This window comes from Anopheles arabiensis, chromosome 3 (assembly GCF_016920715.1).
Source record: "Anopheles arabiensis isolate DONGOLA chromosome 3, AaraD3, whole genome shotgun sequence".
NCBI classification, from domain to species: domain Eukaryota; kingdom Metazoa; phylum Arthropoda; class Insecta; order Diptera; family Culicidae; genus Anopheles; species Anopheles arabiensis.
In genome coordinates, this window is record NC_053518.1 from 13424481 (window position 1) to 13437268 (window position 12788).

At 44.8% G+C, this 12788-nt stretch overlaps 1 protein-coding gene across 5 annotated transcripts in view; it reads left to right on the forward strand.

Annotated features, from left to right (window-relative positions):
• Positions 1-12788, forward strand: part of LOC120904920 — a 36350-nt gene that overhangs the window by 15806 nt on the left and 7756 nt on the right. For all 5 annotated transcript variants that reach the window (XM_040315422.1, XM_040315419.1, XM_040315418.1 and 2 more), the window contains exons 3-6: positions 5084-7328; positions 9065-9350; positions 9440-9580; positions 9749-9971. In XM_040315422.1, the coding sequence (XP_040171356.1) occupies positions 5197-7328; positions 9065-9350; positions 9440-9580; positions 9749-9971 (2782 nt within the window). In that variant the 5' untranslated portion in view covers positions 5084-5196. The remainder of the gene's footprint in view (positions 1-5083; positions 7329-9064; positions 9351-9439; positions 9581-9748; positions 9972-12788) is intronic.

The following is a 12788-nucleotide window of genomic DNA, read 5'->3' on the forward strand; positions in this document are numbered from 1 at the left end:
CCGTTGTATCATCCCTATTTGCAATCAGTGGCTGCCATGATTTCCGCTCATTCATGCTGGATTGCTATGGATGGTGCTATATAAGTCAGCATCTGGTACAATTATGCTTCCGGTTGAATCGGTGACGGTAATTGAACCGGTGGCTGCTTCTCAAGTTGCTCTTACTTAAAATTTAAAGCCTTTGCCTTTTAAATATACTATTTAACATTTGATTTGGCATCGGTCCCGTGGTACAGTCGTCAACCCGAATGACTCAATAATATGCCCGTCATGGGTTCAAGTCTGGAATGGGTCGTTACCCCGTAGCCAAGGGTTGACTGACTGTCCTGCTTGCTTGGATAAAAATTTAGTCTAGAAAACCTGTAAAGGCCGGCATTTTTGCGTAGAATCTATCGCCAGCCAAATAGAGCAAGAAGAACATGTAGTTTGGTTATATCTCCAGTCATTGTTTCATTCCGATTTCATGCATTATATCACATTCAGAGTTGTTTCTGTTATGCTTGCATTGCTCTGCGAAATGGTACTCCATAACAGTTTATCCTTTGTTCGTCTTTCACCTAAATGCATATGAGACATTTAAGTGACATTTAAACGAAACGAAGCTTCTTTATGGCTCAGTTGCATTGTCACATCGAAACGAAAAAAACTAAACTAACTCATTCGAAATAGGTCAAGTTTTTCATTGTTTTTCAGCATCGTCTAGATAAATTTGATGTGAAGAATTTGGAAAACGGGGCTATTAAGTAATAATCATCAAATCATACTGAGCTATCTGGCTAGTCAAGTTGTTTGCGTAATATGAAATTAATGTACGATGCAGTTTACTAAATTTATATTTCGCTTTAGCTCTTTTCTTTGTTCAGTTTAGTCCAAATATAGAAAGTATAGTTATGGAACATATTGCAATCTTGCTTCAATGTTGGAATTAAATTGATCTATTTATATATTGGTTTTATTAAACAAATGCGTGCACTTTATGCCCCATTGCTAAGCATTTCGAGGTTGCGAAGTGGATGTCAGTATTATAACTTGAATGATGCAAAAGTAATTGCCTGAACGTCCACCTCATGAAAGTAGCATTTCTTTCAAACAATTGCAACTCGTCAAAAAGGTAGAAATGAACTGAGGATAAAAAGTTCAAAGGAATTTTTCACTTGATTTATTGCTCATCGTATGCATCTATGACTATTTATCGTTGCCGTACAAACGCTTACTAGAATAGTCCCTGGAAGCATTCGTACTCATGTAAGTGCAGTTTTTTTTATTGCACGAATCAATCGGAAATTAAATCACAGCTTTTACGAAAACATTGATGTATGATTGCTTATTTTCGCCATGTACAAAAGAACGGTAGAAGATTGTTTAAGATAAAAGTGTGTGTGTGTGTTTCTTTTGTTCTGCTGCTCGCTCTATTGCCTTATCAATTTCGAGGCCTTTGTCGCAATAAAAAAACACACACACACACACTTTCATCTGGGTCATCTGGGTGTCGGCATAAATATTGAAATGTTTATCGTGTCGGTCGGACAAACGAATGTCGCTCCAGGGAGCCCGATATCGATACTGGTGTTGTGGCTACTTCCCTGTCGATGTCGAACGGCCTTTGATATTCGTTTGTTTGGATGCACGATACGACAAGAAATTGTTATGTATGTATGCTACCTTTCGATAACGTTTTATTGTCGTCGTGGCAGTAATTTGTGTGCGACACACATCAATAATAGAGCGTTCGATCTGAGTCTACATAAAGCAAAGCACGTCTTGTGGCGTTAAATAGTACTTAGTGTTATTGAAGGTAGGCTTAACATACGGAAGCTTATCGTCTTATAAAGTAGCCGTTTTTATTTGATGCAACATTCGAACATGAAATGTAATTCATAAATAGTAATAAATCCCAACAACTTATGAGGAAGTCAATAACAGAAGCGAAATGTAACGTGTAATGTTTTGTTGTGTTCTGTTTTCCTCCCAACAAATAATAAATTCATTCGACCATTCATCATACAAATACCGCACACTACTGTTTACATTACAGAGCCATTAGTATTTAACCGAATCACGGCACAAATCGGTCGGTCTCTTATGAATTATCGATGCAGGAATATTTCAGTGCGGCCATAAAAACACACACACAAATTCACTGTCGCAGGGGGGCAAAATACAGCAACATAAGACAAAACGAGGGAAAAAGCGATATTACGCCCAGCTGTGTGATTCAATCCAGGATCAATATTTATAATAAACATTTTCCAATTTTTATTAGATTACTCTGGCAGTGTCCGATGGTTTATTTATCGCTTCACAGAACGCCAGGGCCAGAATCGGGTGGACAGTGTGCGTCTCCTGCCCTCTCCCATACGTCAACTACTAAATAATAAATTGAATTCGGTTCATCAAATTAATGCACATCTCATGCTGCTGCTGCCGTCCAACGCCATTAAGCGTGTACATGTGCTATCGTTCGACGTTTCATTGGATGGTGTGGCTGGTTTTCGTTTTAGTGTTGCTGCCGTTTCCTTCCAATCGCACCCAACAGAAACTGTATCCTGTCGAAGAAATGCGTGCGTGCTCGATGTGGTGTCACAGTGTGTCTGGCGCGTTTGCTCCACAAAACGGGCCGCTAAAGTGTGATAACACTTCACACCAAGCAGGCAAGCTCTCTCGCTTGCAACGGGTGGTGTTGATCTGTTCACCTTCGCATGACTTTGTCCTGCGGGTGTGTAGGCATGCCAAAAATCGATCGATCGCTCGTTTCCATCCTGTCATTTTGGAGTTCCGTGTCCGTTGACCCCCTGAAAGAGTATGCGGTATGCTCAAAACACACACAAAAACACACTTTTGCGATGTCATCAGATGGAACGGAACGCCGGGAGTGTGAGACAGCACAAGGAAAGGCACACCATAAAGATGCTAACGAAGTATTTACTCGTGAAGTCGCCCGTATTAGTCGGGTTGTGGCTGTCGGTAGAACGCAACCGGGCCATCTCTCTATACCCGGAAGAGGGGGAAGCAAAACAACAACTTGGCGGTTTTGTGTGTCTGTGTCTGTATCCATTACCAACTTTGTTGTGGTCCACTGTTTCTCTTTCTCTCTCGCTCGCTCGCTCTCTCTCTCTCGTCGGTATCGAATGTTGCGAAATACTTATGCCGTGGTGTGTATTAAATTGAAATTCATTGCTTTCTACCACATTCCGTGTATGCTCCTCGGTAGCAGCAAACTGTCCAAAGATATCTTTGGTGATGTTAGTATTGTTGACAATTTAAATGTGAGACATGGCTACTAAGTGGACGTGAGAGATGTGTGAGAGGGACTAGCCTGTTCTCTGCTTCTGGTGTGTCTGGTCGCTCCCGGGCGAAGTCCAACAGGGTGCTGGAGCTCTACGACTACGGGGGAGTGACATGACAGTTAGAGATGGAATTTTATTAACCACAAGTTCTCCTCCTCCCCCCGGTGCACGATGTGACAGATGAACCAATTATATCAGCCGGCCATAAAATTGACACTAACCGGGCGTGATAAGAGTGTGGAATTTTATTTGATTTTGGGTCGTTCGGAACGAAGGGTGTGTGTATATAGAGTATAGCCAGCCACAGCACTAGGAGTGTCGGAATGTGTCATAAATATTTTATTAAAATTGGGACGTAACACACACACTCTCTTTCTCTTCTTTTTTCCATACTAACCACCTTCAGATGCTTAGTCCTGTTCTGTTCTAGCGACTACGATCTAAATAGGAAACGAACCCGTCCGGCCTTGTAGAAGACTACAGCGTCTGTTTGTTCGGCCACCATGCGGCTTCTAGTGATGTCTGCATCAATGCAATTAGAATGTTTTACCTGATTTCAGCCGCCAACTGTCAAACTCCGTACTAAAAGCTGACCAGTATCGTAAAACCCCATTTTAGTATAAATTTCAATGATTAATGATGATGATTGTGCCTTTTCCTTTTCGATCCATGTCGAAAATTTTCGAATACACTAAGTCTCGATCATTTGTTTATATATTTTCTTACAAGTCTTAAGCCATAGTTGGGCACGTGAAGTTATATGCACTGTTGACAATATTTTCATTTCTAAAATTACATACAAAAATTGTTTAAATCGTAACACAAAACTTCACGCTCGAGCTGAAATACCTTATACGAACCGTACCTGAGGCGAAGCATATCACGAATGGTCATCGACCCTTTCCGTTAATCCTTTTACACCGCAACGGCACTAATCTTCCGATGTCTGACGGCAATTTTATTCTCGACTTGCAATGCGTGCGACCTCTACCGGTAAGCTTGCCGCTTGGAAGACACTAGACCCGCTTTGCATGGGAAGTGTGTTTGATCGTTTTATTTTGCATACTTTACGCGACACTGCAGTACGTGACCGTGGAAGCTTGCTCGTTAATAAAAGCCAAATTTCTTTTTTGCCCCAAATAGCAAAATCCTGGTGTTGCACCTGATGAAAACGGAGGAAATGGATATGTGCAAACAGAGTGGTGTATAATCACCGAAAATTTTGGGATAAAAATGTTTCCAACTGTGATGCAAAGTGTTGGATCGCTCAGCTCGCCAGCTAAACAACCATCATAACCAGTTGGGTTTGTTATATTAAACTACAGCAAAAAAAATGTCGGAAAATTGCGGCTGCTTTTGAGCGACCGGGATCTCTACCTTATGCCGTCGTCGGTTAGAATACTAATGTGATGTGTCTTTTTGTGGCAGAATTTCCATGGATGTATTCGTGTGGGTTTGCCGTTTCGTAGAATACATTTGCTGCGGCAAACGGCACTGTGCGTGTCGGGAAAACAGATTCCTTTTTTTTGTTAGTGCCATGTGCTCGCCCCATTTGTTTGTTTGCTCTTCTTGGTCGATATAATGTATTCACCAGAAACTATGCGTGAAATGTAAATATTGCGTTTTTTGCGAATGCCATGATATTTAAATGTTAACCTAAATTTAAATGTTAAATGTGATTTAATTTCTAAACGATATCAACAAATCACTTTTTATTAAGATTTATATGACTGATTAGTCAATATCATCAAACACACACTAACTTTCTCACTCTTAATCTCTTCTCTCATTCGCAGTCACAGTGTAAAAAGATGCCTCATCGGTTTCTGGTAGCTCAATGGATTCAACGACTCTCGCGTAAACTGTACGACAGCGAATCCTACTGCAAACTATTGCCACTACAGTCAAGATGCATCTGCATACGCAAGTCGTCTTGATATTAGCCCAGCTGTTCCTCATTGTACACGTGACGGATCAGACAAAATGTGCCCTAACGTCCACGTACGGTACCGTCTCGGTGAGCTACTTCGCGACGCTACCGTCCGCACCGGACGCCGACGCCGAACTGGACGTCGAGGCCGATGCCGGGCGCCACCGGATCGACCTGACGCCGCTGGTGCCGACGGCGGACTACTCGCCGCCCCAGTCCGACTATCCAACCTACAATGATGACACCGAAGATGTAAATAGCTTTCTCAAGGTGCTGAGCTGCTCCGACACGAGCCTGCGGGCGGTCAACGAGGAGTACCTGCGGCCCGTCAACTCCTACAAGGGCATTCTGCTGGAGCGCGTGCCAGTGCAGAGCCCGGCCAGCGACCAGCTCGCCCTGAAGAACGAGAACTATCTCGAGATGGTGCGCTGGCGGGACAGCAACGTGACCGATCAGCAGTTCGCCCTCACGTTCGCCCGGGACGGGCGGAAGTTCAGCAACCTGATGATACTAGACCTAAGCGCAAACTTACTTAGCACGATAAGGAGAGACTATTTTAGCAGACTGGAGCGGCTGAAGCTGCTGCAGCTATCCGCGAATCAATTACACAATCTTCCGAGTGATATTTTCACCGAGCTGCCGAACCTGGTCGAGCTCGACCTGCACGGCAATCGGCTCGGCGAGCTGCCCCTGCACCTGTTCCGGCCGCTCGGCCGGCTGCGGGTGCTGAACCTCGCCAACAATACGATCCACGATCTTCCGCGCAACAGCTTCGCCGGGCTCGGCAACCTGACCGAGCTGCACCTGGCGCACAACCGGCTGTACGTGGTGCCGTTCCAGGTGTTCAAGGAGCTGCGGGCGCTCGAGGTGCTGGATCTGTCCAGCAACATGCTCGTCTCGTTCCTGGACAACTTCTTCCTGCTCAACAAGCAGCTGCGCGTGCTGCGCCTGAACGGCAACATCATCGAGAAGATCTCCAAGAACGCGCTGTACGGGCTGCGCCGGCTCCAGTCGCTCGACCTGTCCGGCAACAAGCTGGTGTTCATCGACCGGAACGCGTTCGACACGCTGGACGAGCTGCGGTACCTGAACGTGAACCAGAACCAGATCTACATCCTGCCGTCGACCGTGTTTTCCGCGCTCCGGTCGCTCCGGTCGCTCGATCTGAGCAACAACCTGATGCGCTCGCTGCCGAACTCGATCTTCGCCAGCCAGCACGCGCTGGTACGGTTGCACCTGGACGCGACCAACCTGGAAACGCTCAGCAACTGGGTGGCGCGCAACAACCACACGGTGAACAAGGAGGTGCTGCGCAGTCTACGCTACCTCTCGATACGCAACAACACCCGACTGAAGGAGATCGAGCCGTGCGTGTTCCGCAATGTGCCGCACCTGGAAACGCTGCTCCTGTCCAACAACAGACTGACCAGCCTGCCGAAGGAGATTGGCGAGCTGCGCCGGCTGCGCTACCTGGACGTGGGCAGCAACGACATCATGTACATCCCGGAGCAGATACGCACTCTGCACGAGCTGCAGTACGCCAACTTCCTGGACAACGATTACGGCTGTGACTGCCACATGTACTGGATACTGAGCTGGCTCGACGAGCTGCAGGCGGAGAACAACACGCAAAAGATTTACGATCTGCTGCGCCTGTCCGAGCTCAAATGCCGCAACGGCTATCCGGGCGACATTGTGCGCGTGCTGCAGCACATCAGCTGCTTCAAGCCGGAGCTGCTCCAGTCGTCCGAGAGCCGGATGCATCTGCTCAAGTCGGACGCGGTGCTGGAGTGCGTGTTTACCGGCAATCCGCCGCCGGACATTATCTGGATCACGCCGAAGAACGAGATCCTGCGGCACAGCCAGGAGCAGGATCAGAAATCGCTGCTGTTCGAGGATGAGCCGGGCGGCGGCGGCGGCAACCGCAAGTACCAGCAGGCGGTCGAATTCCAGATGCTCACGATGGACAACGTAACGGGCGATGGGCTGCACGAGGGGATAACGCTGCTCGAGAATGGCTTCCTGCGGATTCACAACATTTCCCGGCGCGACAGTGGGCTGTACACGTGCTACGCTATTAATATCATGGGCAATGCCACAGCCGATATACGGTAAGTGTGTGCTGCAAGCGATGTTCTGCACTGCTGTGTGTGTGGTTCGTGGCAGATTATTCGATTCGAAAGGCTGGTGGTACTTTGGAAGTTTTTAGCTGGCTATAATAATTACATTAGCTGCACTGCTGGTAGAACAACCTTTTCGCCCAATGTTGGGGAAACGGGCAAGCGGTTTGTTGCCGTCCTTTTATGTTTGCTGGTAATGTTTCTGAAATTGTTTCTTCTTCTTCTTCTTTGCCACAACAACCGTTGTCGGTCAAGGCCTGCCTGTAGCACTAGTGGGCTCGGCTTACAGTGACTTATTTACAGCAGGTATGTCAAACTGGCGGTCCCTGAGGTTTCTATATGCGGCCGTAATGGAGTAATAATGAATCCCATCCATATTTGCCTTTAACATTGAAATTTTAGTTAATTATTGCGACCCATCGACAGGCTTTTTAGGCTAACAAATGGCCTGCTGAAGAAATGAGTTTGACACAACTGATTTACAAATCTGATCTGATGAACTGAGCATACGCTCCGTAATCTGCACTTGATTGAGTGCGAATTATCGAATGACGTTTTGACGTGTTTTTTTAAACTTCTTGTTTTAGTCTCGGTGCATGAGTTAACTGTTACATTATATACATTTTTTTATGTAGAAAAAAAGCTAAAAATTAAAAAAAATAGAAAGATATTTATATTTATCTTTTTTTAATCATAGTTCAATTACTACTCTTGACCGTACACACCTGTTCCGAATTTGATTGTCATAAAGTGCAGATTAGATTATCAAGCGTGTGGGATTTACTGAGCGTATACGTATTACCATAGCAGGATAGTCACAGTCCTAACCGTATGGGGATGTATGTTCCATTCGGGGCTTGAACCCATGACGGGCATGTTGTTTAGTCGTACGAGTTGACGATTTTACCACCAGACCAACCTAACTATAATATTTAGATAGTTTAGATTCTAATATATTATTCCAGGCCAATCAGTTTCGGACATGAAAATCCTCTTTCTCTATTACCATGAAAACTCTGCAGTCGTTTATTTTCGTTGCATATCAAAAGAAGTAAAATATTCCCATAAAAAACATCAAAAACGTTGCTCTAAATTGAAATTCCTCCTGCTTTCCCTCTCAGCGTGTGTTCGGCTTGCACTTTATATCAGTTGCATCATGCCCGAATGCACTTTTCGCAAACGCCACGCTTCGTCGTGCCTTCCATACATTCTACCAACGGTCGACCCGCCAGCTCCTCACAGCTGATGGAAATCGATTACGCCTTTGCAGGTTTTCTTCACTTCAATTACACACCCTCCTGCCTTGTCTTTCCTTGGCCGCCCTACATCGTCCACTCCCTGGTAACCTAAATAACAGGGAGGCAAAGTACGCCATTTGCAAGAATTTTATCGATACTAGCCTCTGCACTGTCAATATTGCTTTGATTTTTGGCCACGGTAAAAATGAATAATTCATACCAACTACGGAACAAACAGCAGGGAGGAAATGAAACGGATGATATGGGTTTCGTGCTATCGTATGTTCTCGAACAGGCTCGCCCCTCCCGCCCTGAAATGACCTTGGCATGGTATTTGCTCCTGTGCTCGATGAGTGTAATATATTTATGTGCGATTTCCTTTTCTCTTCCCTTTTCTTTTACTTCCCCTCCGCGATGTAAATTACACTCGTGTGGTGTGTCACCTGTGTGCTGCTGGAACTGCGTTTTGGGACACGGTGCTATTATTAGCCTCTACATCGATCCAATCGTGTTCTATCGCGTCAAGATCGGTAGCATCATTACCGGTGCAATTTCGGCGGCCGCCTTCCTAGCGCTGACGCTGATCTTCCAGGGCATTCGGCGCATCTTCATCCGCTTCCACATCGTCGATCTGATCTGCCAGAACTGTTGCAGCTACTGCTACAAGAACGACAAGACGTCGTCGAAGGCGCGCCAGATCTACGCCATGCTGGACAACATCGAACACTACAAGAGCCAGCAGCTGGAGCGGCTGCGCGATAACTACACGCAACAGGTACGCGCAGACGTATGGTTGGAGCTGCAATTTTGTTTGTTACGTTTGTCAGCTTTTTTTACGAATTATTATGCTTTCGTTTTTGGCAGGTTCATCGCATCAAGGACAACTGTGCCCAGCAGGTCGATTGGATACAGGGCAGCTACTCGACGCAGGCGAAACATTTGCGCGAAATCCGAGACATTGGAACGCATCATCTCACCACCCTGCGGGATCAGTACTACGATCAGGTGAGTATTGACTTGTGCAACACCGTACTAGATAGCAAGCAGTGTGCACTACTCGTGCATAGCAGAAGCTACGCTCAACTGGTACAAAACTATAAATATATGCATGTGTGTGTGTGTAAGCCTATCATTCACTAACGCGCTCATTGCGTATTCCTTGCACACGTGCAGGTCCGCCGGGTACGTGACTATTCCACCGGTCAGCTGACCTGGGTACGCGAGAACTACGTGTTCCAGCGCAACAAGATCCGCAAGTTCAGTGCCCACCAGGCGCTTCGGCTGCGCGAGGGCTACAAGTACCAGCAGCAGACGCTGAACAAGGTGCTGGAAAATCTGCCCAGCTTCTACTTCGAGAACTGCCGCGGCCGCAACGAAGAGGACGAAGATTTCGATGGTGAGTGTTGGGCAATGGTTGGGCACCGTGTGCCGACCGGTTGCAGCAGCTAGTAAATTGAGGAACGCTTTGGCTCTCTGCAGCGAGTAGCTAGCTAGTCGTTTAAAAACGCTTTTTTAACTATTCGTAGTAGTAGACCTTGCCGTAGCTAGCGCACGAGTGCCGTGCCGTAGATAGCAAACTGTTAGTAATACTTTTTTCTTTGTTTTTGTTACCTTTGTTTTATTAACCTTTATCCATTTCGACACGCTGCCGTTCCGTACGTACACGACCGATTTGGAATGGCTTTTATTTCGTTTTGTTTTCTTTTCATTTCTTTCTTTCTTTCTTTTTAACAAACATCACTGTATGTGTACACGCGATATTCTTTTGTCGCTGACAAACAAAAAAATGTTACGGTTCGGCCACTACTTTCCCCCACAAATACACACAAAACGCTTTGCCCGATGCATCGGGTAACTTAATGCTTTAAATGAAAAAAAAAACCCCAGATTCGCGCTATCAGCTGCGAAGAAATGATCAAATCACCAGATTCTAAGACGCTGCTCCGGCGGGGTTTGATTTACCGGAGTAGATGCGATTATTGTTTAATTCGTAATTTAAAACCAACAACACAATGCTAACCAGCTGGGCCGAGAGACCGGGCCCTCATTGTTGCAAACTTATCAACGCTCTAGAGGCGTGATAGTTCAAATTCAAAACGACAACCGAAATGCAACCGACGGCACCACCACCCAACCAACACGAAGCACACCCAACCCAAGCAAGACACCAGCGACGAACTGCACTATCGGCAAACCCATCCGTGCGTTATCCTCGTTATCCAATGAGCCCCCCCTCGCGTGATGGAGAAGCCCCCGCGCAGAGAAACCGAACCAAACCAAACACACGCGGCTTTTGCAATGATAAATGGTAAAGTACGGCGAGCTATATTTAGTTTGTAAGAGATTCTATCTATCATGTGTTTGCATCTTGTTTATATACTTTATCGCTGGTTTTCAACACACTCACAGGCAATGCAATGATAGAATGATAGATTTCAAAAGGCTAAGATTTGTTGTTTGCTCGCCTCCTCCGTGTCCGGTTCTATCCACTCGTTCTACTCCGTGTACAGCTATTCAATCACGTCTAACATTGGGCCAGGTTGATGATGTGTGGGGGTCACGGTTGGTGCTGGGGCAATGGCGCATGCTGGGCTTGGGGGAAATGGTATATTAGGTCCAGTTTCCAGTAATGTAAAGGGACTGCTATCAATTACTGGGTTGCTTCTTCCATTATGTAATGATTACTGGTTCATTGTAGTTATTTATTGCGGTAGTTTCCTACAACTTTTTGGTATAATTTTAGTACAGTTTCATAGTATAACTAAATTTACATTATAATGTATGGTTGCTAACTTTAAAAAATCGACCTAAAATCCAAAAATATAAAATTGTTAGTTCATGAAAACGAAATTTCAGTTGCAACGAAATTAATTTTGTTACCTTGCAATGCATTACTTTCTTTACTTTTATATTATTATTATTAATATAATAATTATTATTATTATAATAATAATTATTATTATTAATATTTTATTATTATTTTTATTGAGAAAGAACGGCCGTATTGCTTAATATTTTGCTTACTTTTATATTATTACTCTTACTTAATTACTTATTACTTTTTATATTATTTTGAACATTGTAACAATGTATTGATTTCGCTTTATTTTCAATGTTTTTTTGTCTTTTAAGTATTCAACGACTGTAGTCTAGAAAAAATCTATTAAAATCGATTATATTAAGAATAGTAAATAGGCACAAAACAATGTTGTGTATAGTTTATACAAATTCTAAGAAATTACAATAATAATTTTGGGAATCTGTCAGTAAAATCGTATGAAACTTGGCTCACGCTAAAAAAATTAACGGGATAAATGTTTTTTAATATAAATTTTACCACAAAACCATCTTGAAAATCGCTTAAGTAGAAGTTTGTACTGTGATGCTTCCATTAGTACGTTTATAAGTGATTCCGCACTTTCCACAAAACAAGCTTTTCTAACAAACGCTTCCATCTTTACCTTCCTCGTCGCTAACATCACTTGAAATAGAGAGCAGTACACACACATGTATGTTTGTAGCAAACAAATTCAAAGCTATTGACTCATTCGATTTCACCTCGGTTCCATGCTGTGAAATATGCATCGCTTTTGCTTGAACCATTTGCTTACTCGTTCGCTCTACCGCAAGCTTTCCTACTGCACGGTTTGCGCCTGGCCAGGGTGGCAGGAACAGCGACATACGGTTGTGATGGGCCCATTAGTTTCTGTTTTGATAGCGGCGGAAAGTATGTCCGTTTCAAACTGTCGCCAGTAGTGTATGTGTGTGCCTACACTACCATCCCCACTCGAAACCATCAAACATTTTCCCAAGAAATGGAGCGTCGCCAGGACGGGCTTCTCTCGACCTCCATTACAAGCACATGTGGGTGTCCTAATGTGAAGTTATGTGAAAAGTTTTTGTGTTTTTTTTTTGCTACCTCCCGTGGGGTCTCAATTTCTCCCACGTGTACCGGGTCGGTTCTCGGGTCCACCCGGCCATTCAGGCACTTGAAAGGCGCGCAATAAACAGCTCGATTACGAAAACAGAAACCATTAACCTTGACCCTTCCCGGGGCTTCGGTTTGCAACCGTGGTGCAACGATGGCGGTGAACGTCAAAGACAGCGTCCGTAAGTTGCGTCCTTTTCCGCCAAACCGAGTGCCCTTTTCATGTAGCCATCGGGGATCGTACAGGAAATATAACGGGTTAAAGCTTACCGTGGCGCCTCCGAA